Genomic DNA, 27299 nt, shown 5'->3' on the forward strand with positions numbered 1-27299 from the left:
TGCCTAAAGTTAGCCCATTCCTCCTGAAAAATTCCTTCTGGGGTTACTTTATATGTTCAGGATTTAATTCTGTCCCGTAATCTCTGCTCCACATTAAATCCCAGGCTCGTTACTGATATTCCTAGGAATGTTTATTGAGAAGGCCCTCCCTGTAAGATCAGATTCACACAGTTCTCAGTAATTGTATAGATTACTTTGCTTATCTCAAGGTTGCAAAGGAATCATGTTTGGAAATGAACTATTTTCAGGTAATCATTACTCTCTCTCAACCTATAAGTCATAGTGATTTCTGTTAGAATCACAGTTAAATAGTCTGTCACATCATTATATGTGATTTATTAGGTTGAGTCGTTTCCCAGGGAACTTTTTCCTTACCAGGTGACTCTCTTCAATATATTGGTCCCTACCCCCCACAATATCAGCAGTAGAAGGTAGCATTTAGGCCAAGGACACGGCAGTTGTTGTAAAATTTGGGAAGGCTTCGAGACCCCGAATTATAACCAAGTGCTCTACAGTAAAAGGTTGAAAGGTAAAGACTTGACAGGTGGCTTGGGACCTGCTCAGAAGGGCCCCCGGGTTTGGAGAACTGGCGTGTAGAAGAAGGATAAGCAGGATGCTGGACAAGTATTTCTCCCTGGTGACTTATGCCACCTTTGATCGGAAGTAGTCCCAGGGTCATGGGAGGTATTGGTGGGATCCAGCACTCCAGCTAACAGGGCGTTGGAAAAGGCCCGTAGCCAGTTGACCGCCTGTGCCTTGTGCTTTACAACCGAAAGGTCAGCTGTTGCAACAGAAAGGAACCAGTCCGGCTGCTACATGATGCTGCTCACTGTCGCCCTCCCCTGTGTGTTGCAGAGAATTCCAGACTGAGTACCTTCTGTGTGACTGTAACATACTGTGGGTGCATCGCTGGGTAAAGGAGAGGAACATCACAGTGCGGGACACCAGGTGTGTCTACCCTAAGTCACTGCAGGCCCAGCCAGTCACAGGCGTGAAGCAGGAGCTCTTAACATGCGGTAAGGGGGAAACAAAACCCAGGAGTCTTTACCATGTTTTCATTTGTTTGCTGCCGTGTTTCTCTTGACAGACTCTGAAGTTCTTTTGACGGGATCTCAGTACAATGATTTGCTACGGATTGTTCTTCCCGCCAGCCTGGTTCTGCGGCCACCTTGCCCCAGATGAACACACAGACGCAATTATAGCCGTGAAATTGTTGGCCGATGTCTAGGGTGTCTTATCGGCTAGCTATATCTTAATTATTAACTCATTTATATTAATCTAAGCATTTCCACATGGTCTTAATCTTACCGGAGAACGCCTGGCAAATGTCCTCTCTTCATGGGCTCACATCGCAACTCCTCTCTGCCTATGCTTCCCAGAATCCTCCTCTGGCCTGGCCACTAGCAAAAAGTGCTTTATTCATTAACCAATAAGAGAAACATATGTACAGAAAGACAACCCCCGTCAACAATTAATCGTGAAGAATTTAGTAATGCTCAACTATCAACAATTAATCTTGAAGAATTTAGTAATACTCAACTAGCCGGTGGTTAGTCTAGCCAGGTTAGGAAACAGAACTTCCATTGACCTCTAGGGTAGCTAGCTATTCATGGTTCTGAACAGCTTGCTTCATGAGAGCCTGTTTCAGAGACTAGCAGTGTATTCTTCCGTAGGCAAATGGAGAACTCACGGAGAATATTACAGGCTCAGGATGCTCTCACACTGTTTATTGGTAGGAGTGGGGTTCCATAATCGCCTTTGTGGTGCTTGTTTGTAGTTTGTGTTTTGCTGTGTTGCGGATCAAACTCAGCCTTGCACATGCTAGGCCAGTGTCCTGCCACTAAGTCTCACACTTAGCCGCATAATATGACCTTCGAACTCAAGTTCATCAGTATGTATGTGTCTGTCCATAAAGGATTGTTGTATAGTTAAGATCTAAGCATTCTGTGTGTTAGAGTTAATTGAAAGGAATTGATCACTTTATTTCCAAGCATACGCTGAAGTTCATAGTAATAGAGAGAAAGTTGAATGGTTTTGGGCGCATTGTAGCATGCAGTTATTGAGAGATCATGAATTTTGGAAGTTTCTGCAGGCATGAGAGAAATACCACGATTACCATGTGTAAAATGATAAAATGCAGCATGGGAACCGAAAGTGACACATGGACATGAAATAAATGATCTTGTCTTCCTCCCCTTTCTCTTTATTACCCATAGTATTAATTTACAAGCATGGTATGTTCTCTGAATGAACATTAAGATCAAACATACAAACAAACGCAAAGAGAACAAACTGCATATCTACTTTCTTGCTATTCATGGATGGCTGGTATTGAGAACTTAATGATTTGCTTCTGCACCATTTTCTGCATTTTGTCAAAAAAAATGCCATCATATTTCTGCAGATTTAACTTTCTGAAAGTTAAAATAATGTAAACTTACATCTGTGTATAAAATAGATCCCACTGATGTATTGTGTAGCTGTGACTGTAATGTCACAGCTTTTTTCTTGCTACATTTTTAGCTTGTTAATAATTTCCCACTCCATAAATAACAGTGATTAATTTTTTGTATATGTTTCTGCATATTCTTAATTTTGATTTCTGCACACTATTGCTGACAACAAAATTGTGTTAGAAAAATGAACTAAATATTTTAAAGTCTTTTATAGAAATCAGTGGTAAACTTTTTTTTACATATACGGGCAAAATCTTTCCCTTTTTCTGACATTGGAAGGTGTAAGAAGTACGGTTTTTCTGCCTGCCGCAGCTGGTCTTGTCCTGCTGCCGCGCCAGCCCCAAATAACACACATAGACTCTGTATTTGATATAATACTGTTGGCCCATTATTTGTTTCTTATAGGCTAGCTCTGTCTTAAGTATTAACCCATTTCTATGTATTTCCACGTGGTCTCCTTACCGGGGAGTGACGCAGGCGTCTGGTCTCCCCGGTCTCTCCATGCTGACTCCTCCTATCTACTTCCTCTTTCCTCCTTGTCTCCTAGTCCCTCCTTCTTCCTTTCCTATTGGCCAACAGTGCTTTATTCAGTAACCAGTATGAGAAACATATACAGAATGACATCTCCCATCAGGAAGGAGTTATAATCTGATTGAAATAAAGGATATTGTAAATGACTTTTCTTTAAATATTTTAAGTTATTTTCACTATATGCATAATTTTGTAAACAGAAGAAAGCACTTTAAGTCATGAAAATCTTGTTTCTTAAAATGATACCACCAACATTTGTTTTTCTGTAGCTCCAGTCTCTAGATCTCAGGATTTTAGATTTGGCCTCTTCCTTAGCTTCCATGTTTGTCTGTGTTAGGTCATCCCTGGAACGGAAGACTTCTGAATACCAGAAATGAATTTCCAATGCTTTCCTTGTCAACTTTGTTCTAATCTGTGACCTATTTGTGTTGCCTTGTTTCTGTTACAACAAAATATGCAAAACTGAATTGCATTCTAGATAAGAGATAAACATTTGCTAGTTCAGCTTTGGGTTGAGGGTCAAGATCATGCGTCTGCAGTGTTTCGGCCTCCGATGAGATGAAGGCCTCTGCTAATGGCATCATGATGGGAGTATGTGTGGAATGATGGGAGTATGTGTGGAAGTAGGAGATGACATCTCCAGACAGGAAGCCGTCTGGTCAAGAGTGGGGATCTGGCTGCTGTACTCAGCCCAGGAGACCAGTTTCTGAGATGAGCACCCCTGGTGCTCTCATACGCTGGGGGGAACTCGTCATTTTGTACATTGCTACACAGGGCACCAAGTTTCCAGGGCATGACCCTGGGAGGCTGGGCAGCCATAGCTATGGCTTGATTCACCAGTCGCATGGTACTAGCGTTAGAATGCTGGTCCTGAGGTGTGTGTGTCCTTCATCAGATTCCGCGGAACATCTGTAGCTTCTCAGTGGAGCATATGCAATGCCTTGCTTGGCTCTTGTTCACCGGGGTCTTTGTTTCTGTCTCTAGATCCTCCCCTTGAACTACCGTCCTTCTACATGACCCCGTCTCATCGCCAGGTTGTGTTCGAAGGGGACAGTCTTCCTTTCCAGTGCATGGCTTCGTACATAGACCAGGATATGCAAGTGCTGTGGTATCAGGATGGGCGCATCGTTGAGACCGATGAGTCTCAAGGGATCTTTGTGGAGAAAAACATGATTCACAACTGCTCCTTGATTGCGAGGTACAGTGTCCCTGGGTGCGTTGCCCTCTGCGAGTTGCAGTGCGTAGCTGGAAGTCAATTAACCATCCCCTCAGCCAGATTTGGAAGAAAAGGGTGAATATGAAAAGTGGGCACTTAAAGTTTTAGTCTTTTTGTTTAAAATTTTAAGAGGAAAATGTAAACTTTTAGTGCCGAACCTAATTGCTAACCATTTCTACTACTAAACTTTTATTTCTCTTTTAGGAATCACCACACTTTCACTATTTTGTCTCCTGATTAATGACTGCTTTTTTTTTTTTTTTTTAAGATATTTTATCTCCCCACCTACTTACTGTCAGTGTAAGAGTATAATTCTGAACTGTCAACCTCATGTCCTGTTAGTCTGAATGAACTCTATAAAGGGTAAAAACAGCTTAAATATGTGTGTGCTGTCCTGCTCGGGGTACTGGTAGTGAGTCTCGTCTTTGCTTTTTCCCCTCGCCTCGCTCACTGCCTCCTTGGCTGCCTAGAGTTTGGCTAGATTTTTGCTAGAGTAAGCTGCAGTTTGCACGCTGCTGCCAAGGCAACTTTGCTGCGAGAAACTTGCTGAGAAAGTAAGGGTTCTTCGAACTGAAAATCAACTCTGGGAATATTAAGGGATCAGTTCTCTATTTTACTATTTCTTGTTTTGAAGACCAGTACCACTTTCCTAGAAGCATAAAATGAAAAGCGTTTTCTGCCTTCTCATGTTTAGAGTAGATGCTTTTACACCCTTGCTCTCCAGCTCCAGTATCTGAGTCATCTTGGGGGAGTCATCACTCCCGACTACTTTCTGTTTGAATGTGGTTTAAAAAAAAAAAAATATGTGTACAGTAATGATGTTGGGTTATATCCCCGACTTTAAGTGTATGATGAAGGAAATAGTGATAAAGCATTTAAGTTGTGGGCTAACTCTGGCCCACTGAGAATTGACATTTTTCAGCAGTCACATTTCAAATGGTTATATAAGCATTTATGAAATACCACGCTTGTGTTGCTTCTTAGCTCACAGAATCTAAAATATTTACAGTCTCATGATGGAAAATACTTTATGACTCGATTCTTCTGGGTTCTGTTGTATTCCTCTTAGGAGAACTAAGTTTTGTTTGGCTAACCTTCCGCTCCTACCTCTCTTGTCTCTGGTGGGTGGCAATTGAAATACGTGTGTGTTTAATGCAGATGCCACCAGGATTTAAACCCATGGCTTCCCATGTGCTTAGGGAAATTCTCTGCCCTGAGCTCTATCCACAGTCCTTGAATGCATTTTCCGTGTATGACATCTAGACTTCTGCTTTGCTACCTCTGGTCTTCTAATTTTGTAAGCTCCAAAAATTACGTATTTCTGCTGTTAGAGGAGCCAAAGCCGTTTAAGAATGCCCAAGTTATTTCTCATTGCCAATCCCTTCTTCCTACATCAGATCGTCTTTAGTGTCTGTCTGCTTTTGATCACTCTATGCATCTCAGTATAGTTTCCACATACTCACATTTCATTAATGTGTTCAGAGCTGCTGACTGAGGGAAGGGTGGCTTAATGTGGGCTTGGTCTCAGCAGCTGAACTCCTTATTAGGGGTGGTGTTAATTGTAAGGAATGATGTATTCATTGTTACACTGTCTTTACTGTGGTGATAATTACACAGGCATATACATATGTCAGAACTCATCTAATTATGTACTCTTAGGGGGTTTATTGTATAAATAGGCAATAATTGGCACAATACAACAACAAAACTTTAAAAATAATAGATTCTTCTTTATACAAAGAGCTTTGGTTAATTTAAAAGTCTAAGTTATAGGACTAAAGTGGATTTACTTTTATAAATCTGTTTCTGAAGTCGTGCTTAAAGCACATATAACTCTTTCACAGCAGCACAAAACATTAATTCTAAGAAAAGCAACTTGGCCTAACATTTTTCTCGGTAGAAACGCTTGACTGACATGACAGTCTTTCGTATGAAGATGGAGAATCCTTTTCCCAGAGTTCACCCCAGAATATGTAGTGAAAGGAAACTCGTGGTTGTTGAAGTAGGTGAGGTTGAAGCTTATTGATCCCTTATAGCTCTCTCGATGGCATCCTTCCTTCATCTGTAAGACTCAGTGGTTGTCGTTTTCTTGTAAGATGACACTCAAGCTGCTGCTTCTTTCTTTCATCTCCTGTCTACAGACCTACTGTCTGGGAGATTCCTGGGACTTTTGTTCCAGTGGATGCTTTTAGACGTGGAAAGCATTGTTAAAAGTTATCCACAAAAAAAAAAAAAAAAAAAAAAAAAAATGATGGCTTAGTATATGAGGACCCATGGCTTCCAGAAGGGCGCCACCAACACAGGGACCCACATTAATCCTCTGAGGCAGTGACATTGGTTGGACACCACATGGCTGCTAGCTGTTAGTACTGTACAATGACCTCATTGAAGCATGCCATATTCCTTTTGATGGTACCATGTTTTGAGGTGTGGGCCTGTAGGCCTTTGTGGTGGTCCGGATGAATACAGTGCCAAAACCACGGAAGAAGAAAAGCGTGTCCTTTGCCTGAGCAGATTCTGAGCTGGGATTGCTTTCGTAGTGGCTGGCAGGTCGTCACATCTCATGTGGAATGAGTGTGTTTACTTGAGAATAAGGTAAAAATATCATTTTTTGGCAATTTGTAGTCTATTTTTTTTTAACTGTGGCTACGCTAGTAATTTATTAGGATGTAATTTATTAGGATGTAATTTATTATTAGGGTGTTTTTGTTGTTTTGTGAACTTAGGTTGGCCTTGGGATCCTCCTGTCTTGGGTCTGCCATGTTGGGATTACAGGCGTGTACCCCTGTGGTTGACTAGATACTCGGTTTTGACGTTTATCTTACTTCTCGGAACTACCAGATACCCTTCCTTTTGACGGCTAGGCACAGCGTAAAGGGGCTATGCAGTGGGGCTCTTGAGCTGAGCTTGCAACCTGGATTAGGTAGAGTTTTCATCACCATACTGTCCATGTATTCCGTCCTACTTCAGTATTGCTGTCCATGTATTCCGTCCTACTTCAGTATTGCTGCACAGCATAGAATGGCTTCGGATTTAATGATTACTTAATCAAGAATGTTGCTTTTTCTGTCGCTCATCATTAAGATATTGGCTACAGCTGTTGACTTGTTTCTGAACTTAGGAACACTACTATTCATTTTCTTCGGTGATTCTGGATGTAACTGTGCCTCGGAGTCTATTAGAATGCTAGCTAGCCCTTGGTGATTTAGGAGACCAGACAAATGTGTATTCACTTCCAGACATAATTTGATAAGTTAATTAAGATGATACATGCTTTGTGTCTAATTATTTCTTACCAGTTGTGTCTGCACAATGGCAAAGCGTGGTGGATCATATAGAGGAAAGGGGGTTAATTGAAGGTTTTGACACTTGCTCTTTAATTAATAGGTTTGTATTAGAGAATGGTGATTTCTTACTGAGAGTGAGATTCACTGACCATTGTGGAGAGATACCGCTCTAAGACGAAACGTAGCTTCACATAGACACTTCTTTACAAATCACTAATTGGTCATTTGCTATCTTTTTTAAGAGTAACATTTGTTTATTGTATGCACATGTATTCTTGAGTGAATGCCAGGATGTGCATGTAGAAGCTGAAGGACTTTGAGGCAGTTGATTCTCTCTTGCTGTGTGTGGTTCCTAAAGTCACCCAGTGTAGTGTCAAGCACTTTTACCCACTGATCCAGCTGTTTTTTAGTATAATCTTTCTCTACAAAGTATTTCCTGTTAGATAATTCTACCTATACCTACCTACCTACCTACCTACCTACCTACCTACCTGTCTATCCATCTATATGTGTGTGAGTGCTTTGCCTACATATGTATGTGCTCTGTGTGCATGCAGTACCCTTGGAGGCCAGCAGAGGTCATCAGACCATCTGAAACTGGGAGTTACACATGAGCTGCTGTGTGGGCTGCTGAGAACTTAAACCTGGCCGTGCTCTCAACTACTGCGCCATCCCTCCAGCCTCATCTCCTTCCATATTTCTCTTTAAATCGCTTCATAATGGTCATGGTTTTCATGAATGTTTTATTCAGAGTCTTTGAAAAGGTGTGACTTACAACCCTGTTTCCACCTCTGGGCTGGCTGTTCTGTGTCCCACCATGCTTCTGGAATTCCTTTGAGTTACAAACCATCGGGCTCCGTTCCTACCCCTCATATGGGTCTACTTTATCTTTAGGATCCTGACGTTTCTCTCTCTCTCTTTATTTATTTTTTTCTTTTTTCTGCAGCGCCCTAACCATTTCCAATATTCAGGCTGGATCTACTGGAAATTGGGGCTGTCATGTTCAGACCAAGCGTGGGAATAATACAAGAACTGTTGATATTGTGGTGTTAGAAAGTTCGGCCCAGTACTGTCCACCAGAGAGGGTTGTGAACAACAAAGGTGATTTCAGGTCAGTGACATGGAAAGTACTAGAAAATGCTGGTTTGTCCCAAAACTTTATAGTCTCAAAGACACGTGATCGGTCTCTCATCCTCAGTAACAAAACTTGAGATATATGTCTGTGTTTGTATCCATATGTGTATATATATGTATGTATGTATGTATTATGTATGTATGTATATATGGAATATTCTTTGAAATGATAATTTCAGTACCATTTATAGAAAAACATTCAAAGATACTTGAACTTTATTTGATACCTGTTGATTTAAGAGTCACTGAAAGAATAGTTATTTTAGAAAAAAAAAAGGTGTGCTTTGAAAATTTTCATGCATGCATGCAGTATATCTTGACCATGTCCACCCCACTCTCTCCTCCTATCCCCTTGGCAGAGGGTTTGCTACAGGTGTTACAAACGCCTGCTGTAGGGAAACAGCTTCTGGCGTGTTGATGACACTGATATATATCTTTCAATGACGTTTATGATGAATCTTGAAGGGTTTTCTATTCTTACGTCACTTGTTTCTAGACGTCATCACTGGGAGAGACACAGATCTACTTTCTTCCCCCATTTAGTAATTCTGGAACTTGAGTCAGAAGGGATTTGGGAAAGCCCTCATAGCCCAAGACAGCTGTTGGGATCTGGTGGGTACCAGGCTTCTTGTGAGACCTGCTGAATCAGTTATCCTTTTAGACAGGAGGGTCAGTCAGAATTAATGACTTTCCATAGGTGAGTTACAGCAGCTTGTGTTCAGGGGCTTTTAACAATGAGTTTTTAGTGTAAACAGAAGAAATGCATTGCTTTTTAAACCATGTATAAAGATCATTTAATTCTAAATTTGCATTGTTTCTGGTGTATGGGGGAGCTACTGTTGCATCTTGGCTGTGGCCTCTACAGTTTTAGAGTAAGAAAGACTTTAGTGTATATCTTTGCAGTGTGCAGGACACTGCCAGGGTAACATTTGTCACTGAGTGGGGTAGTTCATGCGCACCAAACACTATACTATCTTTGCTTATACTTTTAGTTCTTACAAGTGTAATGTGCGACATTTGCTCATTTTGTGGCATTCAGCATCTTTTATGAAGTAATCATGTTTTCCGTTCATGCTGGGCTTTGTCTTTCATTCAGTTTTTTAGTGTTTTGCATGCTTAATTGACTAATGAATTATTTATCTTCTGATACTCCTTACGGCATTGCGGTATTAAAGCACCGCTGTATTGATGGTGTTTGGTCTAGTGTTGCTTGAATTGCTTGATCACGGTCTCTGTTTTGATATGATTGATCTCTCTCAGTGGTCCCACTCCCATACCCCAGTTATAATTTGCATTAAGTATTCACAACTTCATTTTCGGTTTTAGAGAATTAAGAGTTCAGATACCGAAGCTTTCTCCCAGCTCTGACAGGGATGTGCTGCCTCAGCAGGTTTGCGTGGCTCCTGGTAGAGTAACTTCTCACTGATAAATTCTATTGGATACTGTGATGGAGGTATTCAGAACTTCACTTCAGGGTCGCCTATGTGAAACCGTAGTGTAGGATCTCTGTGTAGACATAGTCGGAGATTAAAGGTAACGACATAGGCAGGTTCTGGAGAAATCCATGGGTTAGCGTCACACTTAGTTACTATTCTAGTAGAATCAAAAAGACAGCCAACGGCCATCATGCAGTGTTTCTGCCCAGGAACACCCCTGGAGGCTCAGCACCAAGGCTGCTATAGAGGGCTGGGCTGGTCTTAATTTAGGCTGTCTTTGCCCAAACCTCCCAGACTGTCGGAGGGAAGAAGATCTTTAGCTAAGCCTGCAGTGTAGGCGCAGCCAGTTATACCTAGTTAAACAGATGACAGGAATTGCCCCCTCCAGTTCCCAAGCAGCTGATAGGGTCAGTTGTGCAAATAGGGTATTCTCAGGATAGTTCTCAAGGACCTGCTATGGCATCTTCGCTCTTTATATTTCCTTATCCTACTTGTCCAAAAGGCCAGATTCTGTTTTTATTGAGCAAGACTTCTCCCATATCATTGTTATATGATTCTAAAGCTATAATAACATTAAACAGGACCCTGAGCTGATATACAGCACCCATTTTCATTGTTCTTGGCTGTGAAGTAATTTCTGTATACATTTGTAGCAGCATTAGGTGTTAGATCTTTTATTTTAAAAAATTATTTATTGTATTATGCTGTCAAAATATTCTCAGGCGATAGACTGAATAAACACATCCATAGTAAAATAAAAGTATTGTGATCTTGCCTGGCATTGGTGACGCCCGCCTTTAATCCCGGCACTTGGGAGGCAGAGGCAGATGGATCTCTGTAAGTTCGAGGTCAGCCTAGTCCAGGACAGGCTCCAAAGCAATACAGAGAAACACTGTCTGGAAAAAACAAAAAGAAAAAAAGAAAGAAAAGTATTGTGATCTTCACTCTCCCAGCATTTTTCTTCTTTGTGACTTTTCTCTGTGATCATATTCATGTCCTAGTCCGTTTTTTTTTCTTTGCTGTGCCATCGCCATCCTTGTTAACCTCTGCCATTCTAAGTTTCCTTAGACTGTTTTGTTCTCCCTGTGTAGATGGCCCAGGACCCTGGCCGGCATCACCGCTTATCTCCAGTGTACCCGGAACACTCACAGCAGTGGGATCTACCCCGGAAGCACACAGGATGACAGGAAGGCTTGGCGCAGGTGTGACAGAGGTGGCTTTTGGGCAGACGATGACTATTCTCGATGCCAGTACGCAAATGATGTCACTAGAGTTCTGTACATGTTTAATCAGGTAACTATAGGACGTTCCGATTCACCTGGGTTGTGCATGATGTGGTCTTTTTAAAATGCCAGGTAAAGGGTGAGTGTTGGATAAACTGTTTTATATGTTGGGATCAGGTGCTGTGTGATAACCCTCTTTTCCCATTACCGCTTGACCAGCCCGTGTCCCAGACATGCCTGCGTTTCTAGTTAGACATTTCCATAACCCCTTTCTCAGAGGGATTTTGCTGCTCCTCCGTACCGTTTTAACCTTCCCTCCCCAGAGCGTGGTGCGTGTGTTAGTGTTTGCTCAGCTCCCGAGCACACTTACCTTCTATGTGGCAGTCCTGGCTGTGGGAGTGTCAGTCTGCAAATCAGCAGATGAGAAACACGCCTGGCTTTGCACCAAATCACGGAGGTCAGACTAGACGAGGGTCGCTGCTTTAGTCACTGCTTACGGCCACAGAACTGGGAACAGCTTTCCTGAACGACTGGGGAGGAGATTTGTGTAGAAGGTGGATAGAGTAGATAGAGCTGTGTGTTGTGTTAACGTTGACTTAGTGCGTCTTTAGTATTACTTTATTTCTGAGTTTTATTTATTTCCCCTAAAAATTTAGATGGTTTTTTCTCCTTGTCCTCCTCCTTTTTTTTTTTTTTTTTTTTATTTTCCTTTTCAAAAATGCAACTTCTTTGAACTGAAAAACTATTTGAGAAGTCTATTGGTTTTAATTCCTTGGTGGATTTTATAAGATAGAGATCACGATGTCTGTGTTAGTTCCTATGTACATTGCTTGTTTGCCTTTTTCCATAGATGCCCCTCAATCTTACCAACGCTGTAGCTACAGCTCGTCAGCTGCTGGCTTACACTGTGGAGGCAGCCAACTTTTCTGACAAAATGGATGTAATATTCGTGGCTGAAATGATAGAAAAGTTTGGAAGATTTACCAAAGAAGAAAAATCAAAAGAGGTACGTTGTTCCCAAGTTCAGACTTGCAGTGAGTGTCCGCCAATGGTAAGCTCTAATGGGAGGGAGCCGAGTGCTTCTTTCGGAAGTGGATGTTTTCTGTATTTGAAACTCCGTACACTGTTTTCATTTCCAAACTTGCCGTTGCAACAGTAGTGATGAGGACCTTTGCGTCTGGGAGATGGAGATGAGCTGTTAGCTCTTGAGCTCTGAGGAGCCATGAATAGCAGAGGTAGGTATAGTAAGAAAGCAGCCTCCATCATCTTGCGTGATAGCCAGATACTTCTTGTATATTCTGGAATTCTCACTGTCTACACAGCCACATGTCCCTCTTACTGATTTAGTCAACTGGACCATGTAAACTGCCCCATTACTTTTCTTATATAACAGAAATGAGAAGCTGCCTAGGAACTTCCGTGTACATGTATGAAACCCGTAGACACGGACAATTTGTATGTGTCAGTTAAAGGAAATTATGATTTTTTTTTTGAGAAGGTATTTATTTAAATAGGCCACATTAAACTATGATAAAACTGTGGCATTCCTTATTGGGGGTAAAAAAGCCAACAACCCCAGATTTCAGAGCAGCAAATGAAAAGAAATTAATTTTTGAGGCAAATAAGTTGTGGGTTTGAGCTCTTTACAAACTTGATACGCTGTTTCTCCTGTGATGCAACCTCTTAGCTAAGATGGATTTAAAGGCAGGCAGAAAGAACTTAGGTCAGGTAAGAGCTGAAGCCTGTTGAAGGTGAAGTGGCTTGTCAGTACACACAGTTAGGCCGGGGCTGAGCTGAAGACGGGTGGTGGGAGTCTGTCACGCAGGGCCCAGCATTGCGTACCACCTTACCTTTCAGCCCTATCATGTCAGTAGTTAGGCAGGGTCTATGTACTTCTTTATGGAAGACCTCACAATTTCACTGCTGACAGCGTTAAGAGGTAAACAACATACCCTCTTTCTCTACACCATTTAACCAAGGATTTTTCCCTTTTCCCCCTTTAGAATATTCCAGTCTTGCATGCTGCTAGTAAGTTGTGATTACAGCCCTAGTACATGTGGTGTTTATTTGATAAGGTACAGGTAATGAAGGAAGGGAAATGATAAATGCACATAAATGGAACTTGGCGAACGGGTAAGTTTGCTGGAGCGGGAGACTGCCAGCGTGGTTGTCCGAACTCATGGACCCTGGTTTTTGGCAAAGGTCACTTCTCCCCTGGGGAAGTTTTGTTATCCCTGGGAGTAACGGCTTGGACTCCGACTGCAGCGCTTACCCTGTGATGGTGCTGGTAATCACAGGGTAGCTGCTCGCATGATTGCTCCTGCTTCCTGAAGATGGAGGGCTTCGCGTTAGCAGAATAATTACAGTGACATTTGGAATATGAGCACTCAAACTTTACAGTGTGTATCCGTCCTGGACCTGTACTGTGAGCGAAGGTGGAGAAACCGTTTTTCAGTTCTCAACTTGTACAGAGCAACACAGGGCCCAGGAAGATGCTGGCAGTGCACACCTGGTTGGTAACTGGAACCCGCGTCAAGGTGCACGTTGGGAGAAACAATTCCTGAAAAGTATCCTCACCTGCACTCACAGTTGGACAGTGAACACAAGCAGCAGTAATCAGAAATAAGCTTCCTTCCTTCCTTTCTTCCTTCCTTCCTTCCTTTCTTCCTTCCTTCCTTCCTTTCTATCTTTTTTCTTTTTTGACAAGAGCAAGATGGCACCTTGGGTTATGTAACTGTTACCTAGTGCTTGTGATGAGTAGTTTCGCCTCCATGTCTTATCTTGTTGGGTTACTACATAATGGTTACTGTGGGCCTTTTTCATTGTTAAAATTAGGATGGTTATTGTTTAGTTTGCAGAGTTTCTATGTACAAGTGAAATTATTCAGAGGAAATGATGTTGTGCCTTGGGTCTGGTTTTACAGGATTATGAGATTCTTCTCATCTCAGAAGGTATTTATTTTACAGTACTGTGGGTCCGACTTCACGGCTTTGTGTGTTCTGTGTGTTGTAAGAGCTGTCACGGTCTAAGGATGCCCTTTCAGAGCCTCCTAAGGGCTTCAGTTACTTCTCTGAACACTTAGTTTGGAGGATATTTCTGACAGTTTCTGGATAATAGAGTAAAGTTTATAGCTTTCATCGAAAAGATGTGATGTCAACTTATTAAAAATCAAAAGAAAAAATAGACTCTGTGGTTTTACCCTGGAAGTATAAATGCATTTCCCTGTGATATGGTGACTGCCATCTTGTGTGATCCTTTGGAGGCTGTAGGTTTTGCCTTCCACTGTTGATTAGTGTAGCAAATAGAAATCGTGGGAATTAAGGACTTTGTTTTAAGTTAAATACCGCTGCACTAAATTATGCCGAGATAGTCTGAGATGCACATACCTAAGATAGACAAGCAGTTAACAGAATTCCGCAGTTATGTTCAGCAAGCTCGTTGCAGTGGGTATGTCCGTGCTTCTGTACAGAGCTAATATGTTTTGAGATGATTACTCCTTAGAACCATGGATGCTTTCAGCCAGTCCAAGCCAGGAGCATTGTATCAGGATAGCTACTGACTGACAGCACTCCGGCATACCTGAAAGGTGTATTTAGTGGCCACAGAGAGGTAGCCAGGGTTGTCCAGAAGAATTTAGAAGTCAGTACTTACTGTGTCAAGAGGTTTGCTTTGGCACCAGAGTCCCTTTGCTGTGCTCTGGTTGACTGTATGAGCAAGTTCCACACCTTGGCCAGGCTTCTGTGAGCTCACTGGGCACATTCTTACGCATCTATAGTTAACACGTTTGTACAGATGCACTTACGCGAATGTACCCACACTCATTCTGATGGGTCTGATTACCTCTGTTTTACTGTCTCCCACTTCTTTTTGCTTGGTCTGACTTCACACACCCAGTGCCTGGTGTTACGAGCCTCCTGGAGGAGTCACCCACTGGGGTGTTAACTCAGATTGCTGCCCCTGGCCTGCCAGCCCTGTGCCTGCTCAGGTTCTGAGTCTTGTTGTCCAGGAATGGGTCCTGGGGTCTGATGCAAGTGACTTCGTCTGCACAGGCTCTGAGAAGTGCTGCCGAGTTCTCATTTTATATTGCTGGTGTGAATGTTTTCCCTTTGAGGCTAGGCTCTATAAAGACCTGATTGGACAACTTAGGGAGTCTTGAGGGTGTTGTTGGTGGTTAACTCCTGCCTTTCCCTCTCACCTAGCTGGACAGTTTTCCATCACCAGCTTGGGCATTTAGTCGTCTTCTTTTTCCCTCCTAGCCTGCTCCCCTCCTGCAGTGGTGGAGTATTGGAAAAGCTAACTTAACTCGCTGTGTTTTATACATAATTTTTGTAAAATAAAAGAAACTTTAGGGATGGTGAGATGGTTCTGTCCGTGATGGAGCCCGGCTGCTAGGGCTGAAAACCCAACATGGATCCTGGACCCACAGGATAGAAGTCATGAAGCAGTTCAGTGAGGTTCTTTCTCTCTCTCTCTCTTTCTCTCTCTCTCTCTCTCTCTCTCTCTCTCTCTCTCTCCCTCTCTCTCTCTCTCTCTCTCTCTCCCTCTCTCTTTCTCTCTGTCTCTCTCTCTTTCTGTCTCTCTCTCTCTCTCTCTCCCTCTCTCTCTCATCCTTACTGCCACCAGACTTGTCTGTTTTGTCTTTTAAAAAGCACATTTGTGCATGTTTCTGGTTGGTTGGTCCTGTCAGTTCAGTGTGGTGGGTGAGTATGAAGAGACCCTTTCCTTGACCCTCGAGTGACTGGAGTTGTCTACAGGGAACGAACAAGCCCAAGGACAGACTTCATGCTTAGTTTTGTTTATTACTTGTGTCAGAGTTCAGGAATCCTTTCTTTCTAATCTGGTGGAGTTTTTCCCGCCAGTGTGACAGGTTCCGAAGTCCTTCTGTAATGGAGCTATAGATGCATGGGGCATTTTGCGATTATCTGCTGTAAGGAATATTTTGGTGACAAATCCTTTTCCTGAGTTCTTAGCCATTCCGCGTGGAGTAATGGGAAAACCCGCTCATTCTCAGCTAAAGCCCGCACACTTGTTAGCTCTGTACCTCTTTGTAGCTAATTTTCCTCCTTACAGTGATTAGCACAGGTTCCTGTCTCATTCTGGCATTATCTGGAGGGCCAGAGCAAGTGTTCTTTGTTTATGTCATAATCATAGGTGTTCAGGAGGGGTGACAAGTCTGGCAGGCCTCACACCAGATCCTCAGAAAGTTCTTGTATTTGAGTCTTCAAGGAAAAAAAAAAAAAAAAAGAAGACAAAACAAAACACTAAACACATTTCATTGTAATTGTGCCAGTCTGTCTTAGCTGCTGTAAATGCGATCAATACTTTGTATATGGTATCTCTGAAGTTCTCATAACCAAAAAACAGTTCCCTTTTGGTAGTCACTGAACGTATCTGTTATCTGAGGACTTCATCACACCGCCTGTTACACTTTTGCATAAAATCCTGAAGTAACAGCAAGCCAGAATGAAAGGCTACTAAAAAGAGCCATCCTCAGTCCGCATTTAAGGGTGGAGTTCATTCTGTTTCTGTCAGGGTCTGGTTGACAGGCGCAGGGAAAGGAGCTTGTCGAGTCAGTAGCTACCTTCATACACTCAGCAACAAGGACGCTGGCTACCACAGTACCTGCTGCTGGCGGGAAAGTATAGGATGGGGCATTCCCATGTTTCACATGGAGTCACATGAGTGAAGTTGTGCAAATTGGGGGTGGCTGGTTGCTATTGCTCCCCTCACTCCCCCCCCCTGCTTTTCTTCCCCTCCCCTCCCCTCCTCTCCTTCCTCCTTTTCCCTGCTTCCTTACTTTTCCTTCTTTTTCATTTTGACACAAGCTCTCACTTGGTTGGTCCCCCGGGTTGATCTCCCCAATTCGTGGGCCCCTAGCCTTCCTGGTGCTTTGCTTGAAATTGTGCGGCGCTGTGTCTAATGTTTCTGTCGGCCGACGCTGCCAATGCTTTGTGTCTCGGAGCTATCTTCCTAGAGAATGTGTGAGTCAGTAGAAATGGAATGTTTGGATTATACTTCACTATTCTCCATAATGTTTCTACTCAGCTTAGTCCGTCATTGCAGCGGGAGGAATTGCACGCTTGTTTTCTTTCTGTGCTATAAGCTTGGGAACGGGGCACGTGTGTTCCCTTCAGTGCTCGCTCTGCCCGTTCAGGATCACGGTCAGTCTGTTTATTCAGTGATAATGCAACTGGATAGCACCAGTGAACACTGAACCACGGACTAAGTGACCATTGGTAGCCATTGGCGGTTCTACTGAACCTTGTCCGGGCACTAAGGTATACATATAAGTAACACACATTTTAGTTCTCTAGCTGCTGGAAATTAAAATTAGGGCACCACTACGATGTTCTGTGGTAAGTACGACACGAAGTTAGGAGCTTTTTAATAATTAGGAGTTTGTGGTTGAGGCACTGAGTCTTCATATCTGAACACAGACAGATATACAAAGTACTCCACTTCCTTTTTGAGCATTTGAAGAAAGGCATGTGTTAGAGGTGAGGACACACACAGAAAAAGAGTTTGGAAGCTGAAAAATGAGTATGTTCTGGAGGGCTGGGCGTCCTATGGCCTCTCCGGACTTTTCCTCCCTAGTTTAGGGAGTTTGAAGGAGGTTAAAATGGTTGATTGGTTCAGAACTGTTATGACGTACCCTGAGCTGTCCTTGAACTGGGTGAGCCAGTCCATTATTACCAAGGGGCCTGCTGGTGGGAGACAGAAGCCTGTAAAGCCTTTGTCTTGAGCGGCCAGGCGTTTGTGTCCCGTGAGGGGTTGGGAGGAGGAAGCCGGCCATCTTGGAAACTCAGGGCCTTTGTTCCCTAGCCATTGGCTCTTCTCCCTGTCTGTGTGCTTACCAGGGAGTCTGTCTTCACTCATCCCTACTCACCCTCAGAGATCACCCTAACTCCTGCTATGGCGTTTGTGGGTGAAGACAGCCCTTACCTGCTTCAAGATGACAAGGACCCCAAGATGGAGGGGAGGCAGTCAGGAGCCTCAGCGGAGGCTATAGTAAAATGTTAGCAGTGTCGATGATCCAGAGCAGAAGACAGGCATTTGGTGATGCTGTGTAGTGTTCGAACTTGTCCTGTAAGTGAATTGACATCTCGAGGAGTTGGTGACCCCCAAAAGAAATCCGAGATGAACCCCCCCAAATGATAAGAGTCCAGGGGTCTTGACTGGGTTCATTTTCTCTTCCAGTTAAAGAATTAAAAGGCGGGGGTGGGGGGTGAATCTAAAACACAAAGTGCCCCTGCAGTACAAAGCTTTCTGTTTTAGAACACAGGCCTACCTTGGAGATTGAAATGGTTATTTTTTTTTTTTTTTTTTAAAGACCAATAAAATAATGAAAGAAGCCACCATAGGTTGTGTGCGTGGGCCAGGCTTGTTTTCAGGAGGCTGGTACCCTGGAACTTAATGTGCTCATCATTGAGAAGATACAGGTCTTGTTGCCTGTTTCCTGGTAAAGGGAACGCCTGGTCCGAGAGGTCTGTTCACCCGTGTGCTCTCTGAGATTGCTCTGATCCGTGGTCATAGAGCTGGGATCTCATTATTTCCACTGACCTGTTGGCTGTGTAAAGTGGGCCATGGTGGGGTGGTGGGCTGGACTTCTTTGTAAACCCCCATAGCCATCATATTTATTCTTCCTATGGAAAGCATTGGATGCAGGGCAGCAGGGTTGAGGGCCTTAGCTGAGATCTTCTGGGATGATCAGAAGCCATGTTCTAAAACATCCCCGGCTTCCTGGCTTGGCATTGCTGCTAACGCCTTTGATGCTTGCTTTGTGGTATGAGGACCAGCCGGCTTGCAAAGCTCTGCTCCAGCCTCTGGATTTTTTTTTTTCCTTGTCCTCTGCCAAGAAGTCCCTGTCATTAATATTTGGTACTCTTCAGAACTCCCCTGACTCCAGTCTCCTTAGCCATTAGGCTGCCCAGTGCATTTTCCTGTGGCAACTTGGCTGCAGTAACCAGAAAGCAGATGACCTATTCCTGGTACTGCTTCATGCTGGTGCCTGTAAGGTACAGGTAAGGAAATAACAGGCATGTCCATGTTTGAGAGCACAGCGTCCGCACTGGCTACTCAGAGTGGTGGGTGCGATCGGTGTTTTGCACTTGCTGGGAGGTGGAAGCTGTACTTACACACGAGAAGTGTCCATAGTGGCTTTCTAGACGATGAGCTGAAGTCTGCCAGTGACAACGTGTCACCTCCTTCTTAATTAATTTAATGGCCTTTCTTTCTGAGATGCAGTCTTGCCACCCGTGATGTAGAAGCTGCTTAAGGACTGTTTTGAACTAAAATATTGCCAAGTGACCGTAACGGAACAGAAAGTGCCGTTCATATCTGAGGGCTTTAATGAGAGGCAGGCATGGTTTTCTCACAGCAGATTTAGACAGAAGCCAACGCCACCCTTTAATTTCCTTTAAAATTTTTATTTACTTATTTGCTTACTCAATTAATTATTTATTTATTTAATTTTATTTTTGAGTCTATTCAACGCCTTTCTATTATCTCTGGTTTGCTCAACAGCTCGGTGACGTGATGGTCGATGTGGCCAGCAACATCATGTTGGCGGATGAGCGGGTCCTGTGGCTGGCGCAGAGGGAAGCAAAAGCCTGTAGCCGGATAGTGCAGTGCCTGCAGCGCATCGCCACGCACCGCCTGGCCAGTGGGGCTCACGTGTACTCCACGGTAAGTGCAACGTGGTCGTGGGCCACGACAGGATGCGATTAGGGCCACTCCAACCTAGAAGGGTCCCATCTCTCAACCCCATCATGGGGTTGCTGTCTCTTGTCACTGCTAATTAGCACAGAACGTCTTTCCCCGAAACACTTGAAAAGTTAATCTTGCTTCTGAGTAATCTGTTTTCTCGGTGACTGGAACGTAGCTTTGTATTGTGTAATGTAAATGGCCGCCACTGAAATGGATTCTGCAACAGACATAAGAAATGTCCTTAGGGCTCTGCTGGCATGTCACCACTGTCCATCTAAGGTATACTCAGCTCTGAGCCTTGAAGGATGCTTTGGGAGATTGCCTGATAACTTGTCTAGGGTTTGGTCTTAAAGGACGGGGATGCCCTCCAACACTTGGAAAGCTATGGCACACTATAGTAATCTCTCGGTGAAACAGTATTAGAGTTTGCGCATGCTAAGTTGAAGTCGTAAATTTCTTTGTGTATTGCTCATTTGTGTTATAAAAAAATGTGATAAGCAAATGTGTTATTCCCTTAAATATCACAGTCCGATCTGACTCATGGTTTTCAGCTCCTGAGTATTCAAGTGAAGTTGAGTTTTCTACACTGTGACCTGTGTGTGATTCTGTGTAACTATTTTCCTGAGGCCGTTTTGATCATGCTATGCGTTATTATTCCGTTAGCTCTATTAAGATTAGGATTTCTTTCCTGAGTAATTAATAGAGGCCAAATGTAGCTGCTGTCACACAGCCAAGGTCATGGTAGTTTGACTCGTGGATGCCTGGCCCTGACTTGAGACTGACTTGTCAATCAATGGCCTCCCCAACTGCTTACATCTGGTCCCACCTTACAACCTCCCTTGTTACTCAGCTGAATCTCACAGGTCCTTGTGCTAGAGAAGGGCGTAATAAAAATGGTGCGTGAGTGAAGGCCGTTTCAGCATGTAAGACAGGCTCCAAGAGTTACACATCTGCTCACACAGCTGCCTCTCTTAACCCTGGGAAAGAATTCTGAGACCCCAATGCATGCCTGAAGCCATGCACAATCGAGAGCTCTGTGTGTGCTGTCTTGTCTTCTGTGTTCATACCTGTCAAGCTCAGTTTATAAATCAGGCACAAGAAGAGACCGATAATAACTCCTAGTAATAAAGGTGGGATTATTATTATAATAGTGAAGAAAGTTATTTGTGACGTATGAGTTGCTTATTTCTGGAAATTTCCATCTAATACTTCAAGGCAGTTGTTGACCTTGGGTATCTGAAACGGGAGGAAGTAAAACAGGAATGTGGTGGGGGTTGCTATAATAAGACGGTATGTTCCCAGAGTATCGAGAAGAGGGCTTGACCAGAAGGACAGCTTGGTTAGTCCCTGTGGGAAGTTTCCTGTGTCCGCTGCGCTGGGTGAGACTTTACTGGGTTTTTGTGTGCTGTGATCCCGAAAGGATTTGGAGTGTACATTGTTAGTTTACTTATATAATTGATGCTCATTTCACAGAGTTAGTGTGTGAAGCAAAAGCTTTGCATACGTTATTATCCTCACAGCAAGGCGAGCCATCACGTTGTACTTAGACTTACAGTTAATCCTGCCACCTTGGCCGGTTTGGAAGTGAAGCTTGCCACCTTTTCTTCTCCTGTGCCTTCCCTGGCCTGGGTGGTGAGTGGGAGACATGCCGACGATCCTCCAGGGGTACAGACATGGTGGCTGTGCATTGACAGCTGGTACATCTGAGTGACACCTAAGTTAGGTCACTTTTGAATTCCTTTAAAGCTGGAGGGTCGGCAGGTGCCATCTGTTTTTAGGCAGTTATTCTGACCTAATTTACTTTTTGACTCTGTTTATTTCCTACCATTTGGATCAGCATCTGTCTTATTTTTCTAGGGGAGGGGCAACCGTACAGCTGCTTTTTTTTTTCAGTTCTCTCTCTCTCTCCTGAATAAACTGCTTGTTCTCCACACAAAGGGACAGTATGGGTGATCTGGGTGTCACTCGTGTTCCCTCCATTAGTTTTTGCTTCCCTTAGTTATTAAGGGGGTCACTGACAGCTTTTTTTGTTGTTGTTTTTATTTCACAACTCATTGTCTAAGTAAAAAAAAAACTTTTATTTTTTTTATGTAAAGAATTCTTCAAATGATTGTTATTATTTCATTTTTCTCTCCTGCTGAGATTCAGCCCTGGGCCTCGTGTGTGTTAGGCCTCTGCTCTATAACTGAACGATATTGCCTGTCCTTGGGTTATTTTAAGTTTTAAATTTTTTATGTAATTAAGTTTTACACCATTTCACCTTCCCCCTTCTCCCCACTACCCTTTCCCTAGCCGCCTCCCCGACTTTTCTTCCAGAATCAGTCTTCCTCTTGTCTTCTTTAACGAGTTTCTCTGTGTGTGCATCTGTGAGTGTGTGTGTGTGGGGGGACACACATGCATGTGTGTGCTGTGTGTGCGTGTATGTGTCTGTGTGTGCCTGCATCCATGAGTATCTGTGTCTGTGTATGTGTGGGTCTGTGAGAGTATGTGTTTAGTTTCTGGCACGTCTGTGTGTATGTGTGTCTGTGTATGTCTGAGAGAGTATGTGTTGTATGTGAGTGTCTGTGACAGACTGTGTGTTATGCATCTGTATGAGAGTGTGTATCTGTGAGAGAGGGTGTGTTGTATTTCTGAAAGTGTGTGTGTATGTTTGTGAATATGTATTGTATGTCTATATGTGAGTATGTGTATGTTTGAGTATGTATTGTGTGTCTTTGTATGTGTGCCTAAGTGAATAAGAGACAGTGTGTGTTTGTGTGTGTGTGTGTGAGAGAGAGACACACAGAGAGAGAGAGAGAGAGAGAGAGAGAGAGAGAGAGAGAGAGAGAGAAATATTCAACATCCCCCTTATTTCTAATCAGCTTTTGTTTGGTTGACTTTTGCAGTATTCACCAAATATTGCTCTGGAAGCTTACGTCATTAAGGCTGCTGGCTTCACAGGGATGACCTGCTCCGTGTTCCAGAAAGTGGCTGCCTCTGACCGCACAGGCCTTTCTGATTATGGACGACGGGACCCAGATGGAAACCTGGACAAGCAGCTGAGCTTCAAGTGCAATGTTTCCAGCACGTTCTCCAGCCTGGCACTGAAGGTGAGCTGTGCTCATTGGTCCTTTAAAATTATCTGTGCTTAGATTCCAATACACAGTCTTTGGCTTCACACAGAAATCTCATTAGAGGGGTTTGTTTGTTTTGTTTTCAAGGGGTGCTGATGAGAATCTATAGGATACTGTGTTGCTGTTTTAAAGGAAACTCTGACTTCACTGGCCCAATACATTGTTGCCTTCACGCTCCCTTTCTGCATTTGGAAATATAAAAAAAAATTTTCTGATTGCCATGGTATAAAGGCAGACTTATTAATACTACATATTAAAATATATTCTATCGTATAAAGACTTGCAATTGATTTAAAAATACTAAAGCACTTTCATAGAGCTTTGGAATTATTGTGAGCTCTTGGCACGGTGCCCACAATGTCTACAGAAGTCAGCCATGAGGCTGGGGATTTAGTCTGTTGTGATGGACTTCCAAATTTTTGGCAAAGAAGTGCCAATGTATGGCATGTGTTTTTAAAAAGTCTGAATCTGTAGATTATATTTTTTAAAGTGATGTTTGTTGCTATTGTTTGAGCAATGATAAGAAAAGCATGTTTACTGATTTTTTTTTTTCCAGAGTTTGCCTCAGCTCTATCTAGAACCAGAATGGCAGCCCTCAACCAACCCTCCTGATTTTCACTTAGCCTTGCTGTATCCTCCGTGGCTCTTTGTTACAGGAAACCTTGTTTCTGTCTTTCCCTAAATGGCTTGGGAAACAGTTTTTTAATGCCTGCAAAGTATTTGATTACAGAGATGCTGTGGTCCTGCTATGTGTCCAATCAGAGAATGGATAAATAGTGTACTTCCTCATAGCTTCCCCTGGTGCCCTTCCTTCATAAGGAGAGCACATCAGCTGAAGGTCGAAATACTGTGCCTGTCCCAGGTAGTCTGAGATGCTGAGGACATCTGACGATGCCATGCATTACTCCATATGGTGTGCTCGGGGGCAGGTTGGCCAGGTCAATCTGTTACTCTTGGCGATGAGAGTGTGACACCACAACCTACCACCTGTAAGTCTAGCTCAGCTTACCTTACTGCACCTTTTACTGGCAAAAAAACCAAACCAAACCAAAACAAAACACTGTAAAGAGATGTTGAGACAGCAGTCGGCAGCGCCCATGAGAGATAGGCATGTGTTTCCGAGGAGGGCTTAATTGATGTCTTAAAGTTGGTAGAGAGGGAGAGAAATGTTGTCACTCTATATTTTATCAGTTTCACAGTCTGTCCACTGTGTCAAGAGAGTATTCCCAGCTATCAGTGAGGGCTTCAGGTGAATACTTCACAATCTGCCCTTTTATTTTATTTTTGGAGACAGTGTTTCTCTGTGTACCTCTCTGTCTTGGCCTGGCACTCACTCAATAGCCCAGGCTGGCCTTGAACTCACAGAGATCCTGCCTGCCTCTGCCTCCCAAGTACAGGGATTAAAGGCGTGTGCCACCACCGCCTGACCAGACCATTCTTTTTAAATTCCTCCTATGGCTAGAGAACAAGGCTCTCCCTGTGTCATTATTCCTATGCCAGGAAGGAACATGCTCTTCACAATCTGGAATTAGATAGTTGAATGTCAGTAGTAAAAAATGCACTTCAGCTTTGCCGTTTCAACACAGGATTTTCTTCTTCCCTAAACATTCATTCTGGGCAATTGTATTCCTTCTATTCATACTTCAGAAACTGCTTTTAATATACTAGCTAGACTCCCTGAACATTCAGTCATTAGTTGTGTCCCCCTTTAGTGTGGACAGACACTAGCACACAAGCTGGACCTTTACAAAAGATGCTTTACTTAGCAGAGGTGTCCAGCTTTTTGCTTCTTGCAAATTTTGTTTGGTTTTTGTGCGTCCCTGCTTGCCCTCGCCCTAGCTAGATTTAGTTTTCCTCTGCAGATCCTCCTGGCTTATAGTGAGGACTCTCCCTGATAAAATGATTTTTGCTTGAAAATAGTGCTGTTGAGAATGTGTGGGGGGGTGGCGTACACTTGAGATCCTATATTCTAGTTGAACCGTACATGATGCTGTGGAGTCTTGATGTCCTGTGTGAAATCATGGTCTTTGGAGACCTGTGCTTGCTGCCACTGCTGCTGCCCAACTTTACAAGAGAGTGTGACACCATCAATTACTAGCCTTTGACCAAAGGTCAAGGGATGGTTGCTGCTGATTTTTGTCAAAATCCGTAAGTGAAGAAGACATCCTAAGTTTTCGGAGCTGCCTGTATTTACAAGATCATTGTATATTCCTTGAAGTCCTTCACTTAGGTGGTCTACCTAACCCTGGCTGCATGCACCATCATTTCCAAGCTAGTTAATGTAGTACTGAGATGCATTACTGCCGTGCAGCTGCTGCCCGAGCCCCTGAGTACCACCCACCTGGCCCTACGGTGCTTCTCTTGGGAGCATTATGTAGACCCTTGCATTTCGAGTGGCTGCCATTGGTGCCTGTGATGTCTACATGGTATCATCCCCAAATCTGCGCCAGTGCAGAGTTGGCCTTGTGCTCGCCCTATGAGGACAGCGAGTCTCTGGAGGATTCTGCCGTTGACTGGTGCGTCTGTCCTTAGCTGTCTTGTCCCACGTCTCTTGTCACTGCTTCTCTCTGTCTCCCAATCACTTAACCTCTTCGAGGCCAGGCACATGCTAATTCTGAATTCACCTGGAATTCCTTGCCCCTTTCCTCCCTTTCCAGCTCTATTTCACATTAACGTGCAACCCAAATGTCACCCGAAGAAGTCTGAGCTAACCCCATCTAGTTAGTCTCCCCATATCCTACCCTTGGGTCCTTGGTTTCTCCCCATCGTGCTCTGGTGACAGGGCCTATTGTTTGTTGTCATGGCTTTGCGTGTGTGGGCTCCAGAGATCATGTCAGGCAGATCAGCTTCTCTAGATTGAATCTGAAGCCTGGCCCCAGTAGGCTCCAGGATAAGAGTTCCAGGTGCCTGGGATTCACTTCTACGTATTACACCCAAGGCTGTTCTAGTATATACATCTACCATCAAATCCTTTTTGCTGTTGCTACCATAGTCTAGATTTGTTCATATGCTAGAGCACAGTCCATTCCCAATGAACTCCTGAGGGTTGCTAGAAGTCAGGGAGTGTTTGGAGTTAGCTGCAGTGTGTAACTAAGAGCCAACTCTTTATAACTGACTAGAAGTCAGTTTTCTTTGAGCATCCCTCGTGTCTCTCATCCCAGACATTCAGGGCTTTATCCCAGCTGAGGACCTCTCCGTTTCCCACCCCAGTAATTATGCACCCTCACACTTCCTACCTTGACTCCTACTCTTTCTGAAGTGCTTAGCTCTTCCCCGCCTGGAAGATACTACTGCTTTCTTTCCCCCCTGAGGCTCCGCGCAGACTGATTTTCTTTCTTCAGACAGTTACCCACTGTTAACCCCAAGCTGCTCTGTTCTTTCCTGGAGTAGTTGCCAGTCTTCTGATAGTGAGTTGGTTCTCAGAAGTCATGTGTGCGGTCTCTGCAGCTAGCTAGCCTGGGTCCCTGTTCTCCTTCCCTGCTAACCAGCTGTGTGAGTGGTAGCCAGTGTCTTGGCCTCTCTGACTGTCAGTTGGGTGGTGTTGACAGGGACTCATGACGGGTGTTACCAAATGGGAAAGGTTTTGAAAAGATGAAAGCAGGTAAATGTGTTGTCATTCACAACAGTACTTTCCTAGTGTTAGCTTTATTGTTACTTCTCAGGGGTAGCTGCTGTCAACTCTTCCTTGTCCTATGAGTATTTGATAGCAAGAACCTTCAGGTTCTTCACAGGGCTAAGCACAAAGTAACCTATTCTGTAATAACCGTCAACTTGAAATTAATAGTTAAACTTACTTAATAAAGAAAGTCAATTGAAAGTGAATTGTGAAAGCATCCCCCCCCAATTATCCATAGCAAGAAAATATGTTAGGACACGCCATCATTTTACAGTTACGTGAGTAAAGAGGGAGCTTCGAATAAATTGGTATTTCATTGTTTTGAATTCAGTGGTTTTAACTCATCCTGATTTCAGTGTTAGGATTTTATAAACAAACAAACAAACAAAGAAGCTTACAATGTGAATTTTACTTATGGATGAAGTCTGTGTTCTCTCATAAGATGCTGACATCCATCTAAAGTGCTTTTGGGTTTGAGTTAATTTCTGTCACACCCCTTTTTAGTGGATTGCCATGCTTGATACCAAAAGCCACATGATAGCATGATTTACCTGTTTTTGTGTTAAAATCAATAGTGGGAC

The 27299-nt window shown here is 43.4% G+C and overlaps 1 protein-coding gene across 1 annotated transcript in view; it reads left to right on the forward strand.

Annotated features, from left to right (window-relative positions):
* The window catches only part of Adgra3 (adhesion G protein-coupled receptor A3), a 99717-nt gene that overhangs the window by 45934 nt on the left and 26484 nt on the right, over positions 1-27299 (forward strand). Inside the window, exons 6-12 of the mRNA XM_051174108.1 lie at positions 856-1016; positions 3972-4185; positions 8437-8601; positions 11152-11353; positions 12134-12289; positions 19807-19968; positions 22875-23078. Of these exons, the coding sequence (XP_051030065.1) occupies positions 856-1016; positions 3972-4185; positions 8437-8601; positions 11152-11353; positions 12134-12289; positions 19807-19968; positions 22875-23078 (1264 nt within the window). The remainder of the gene's footprint in view (positions 1-855; positions 1017-3971; positions 4186-8436; positions 8602-11151; positions 11354-12133; positions 12290-19806; positions 19969-22874; positions 23079-27299) is intronic.

Source organism: Phodopus roborovskii, unplaced genomic scaffold, assembly GCF_943737965.1.
Source record: "Phodopus roborovskii unplaced genomic scaffold, PHOROB, whole genome shotgun sequence".
NCBI lineage: Eukaryota > Metazoa > Chordata > Mammalia > Rodentia > Cricetidae > Phodopus > Phodopus roborovskii.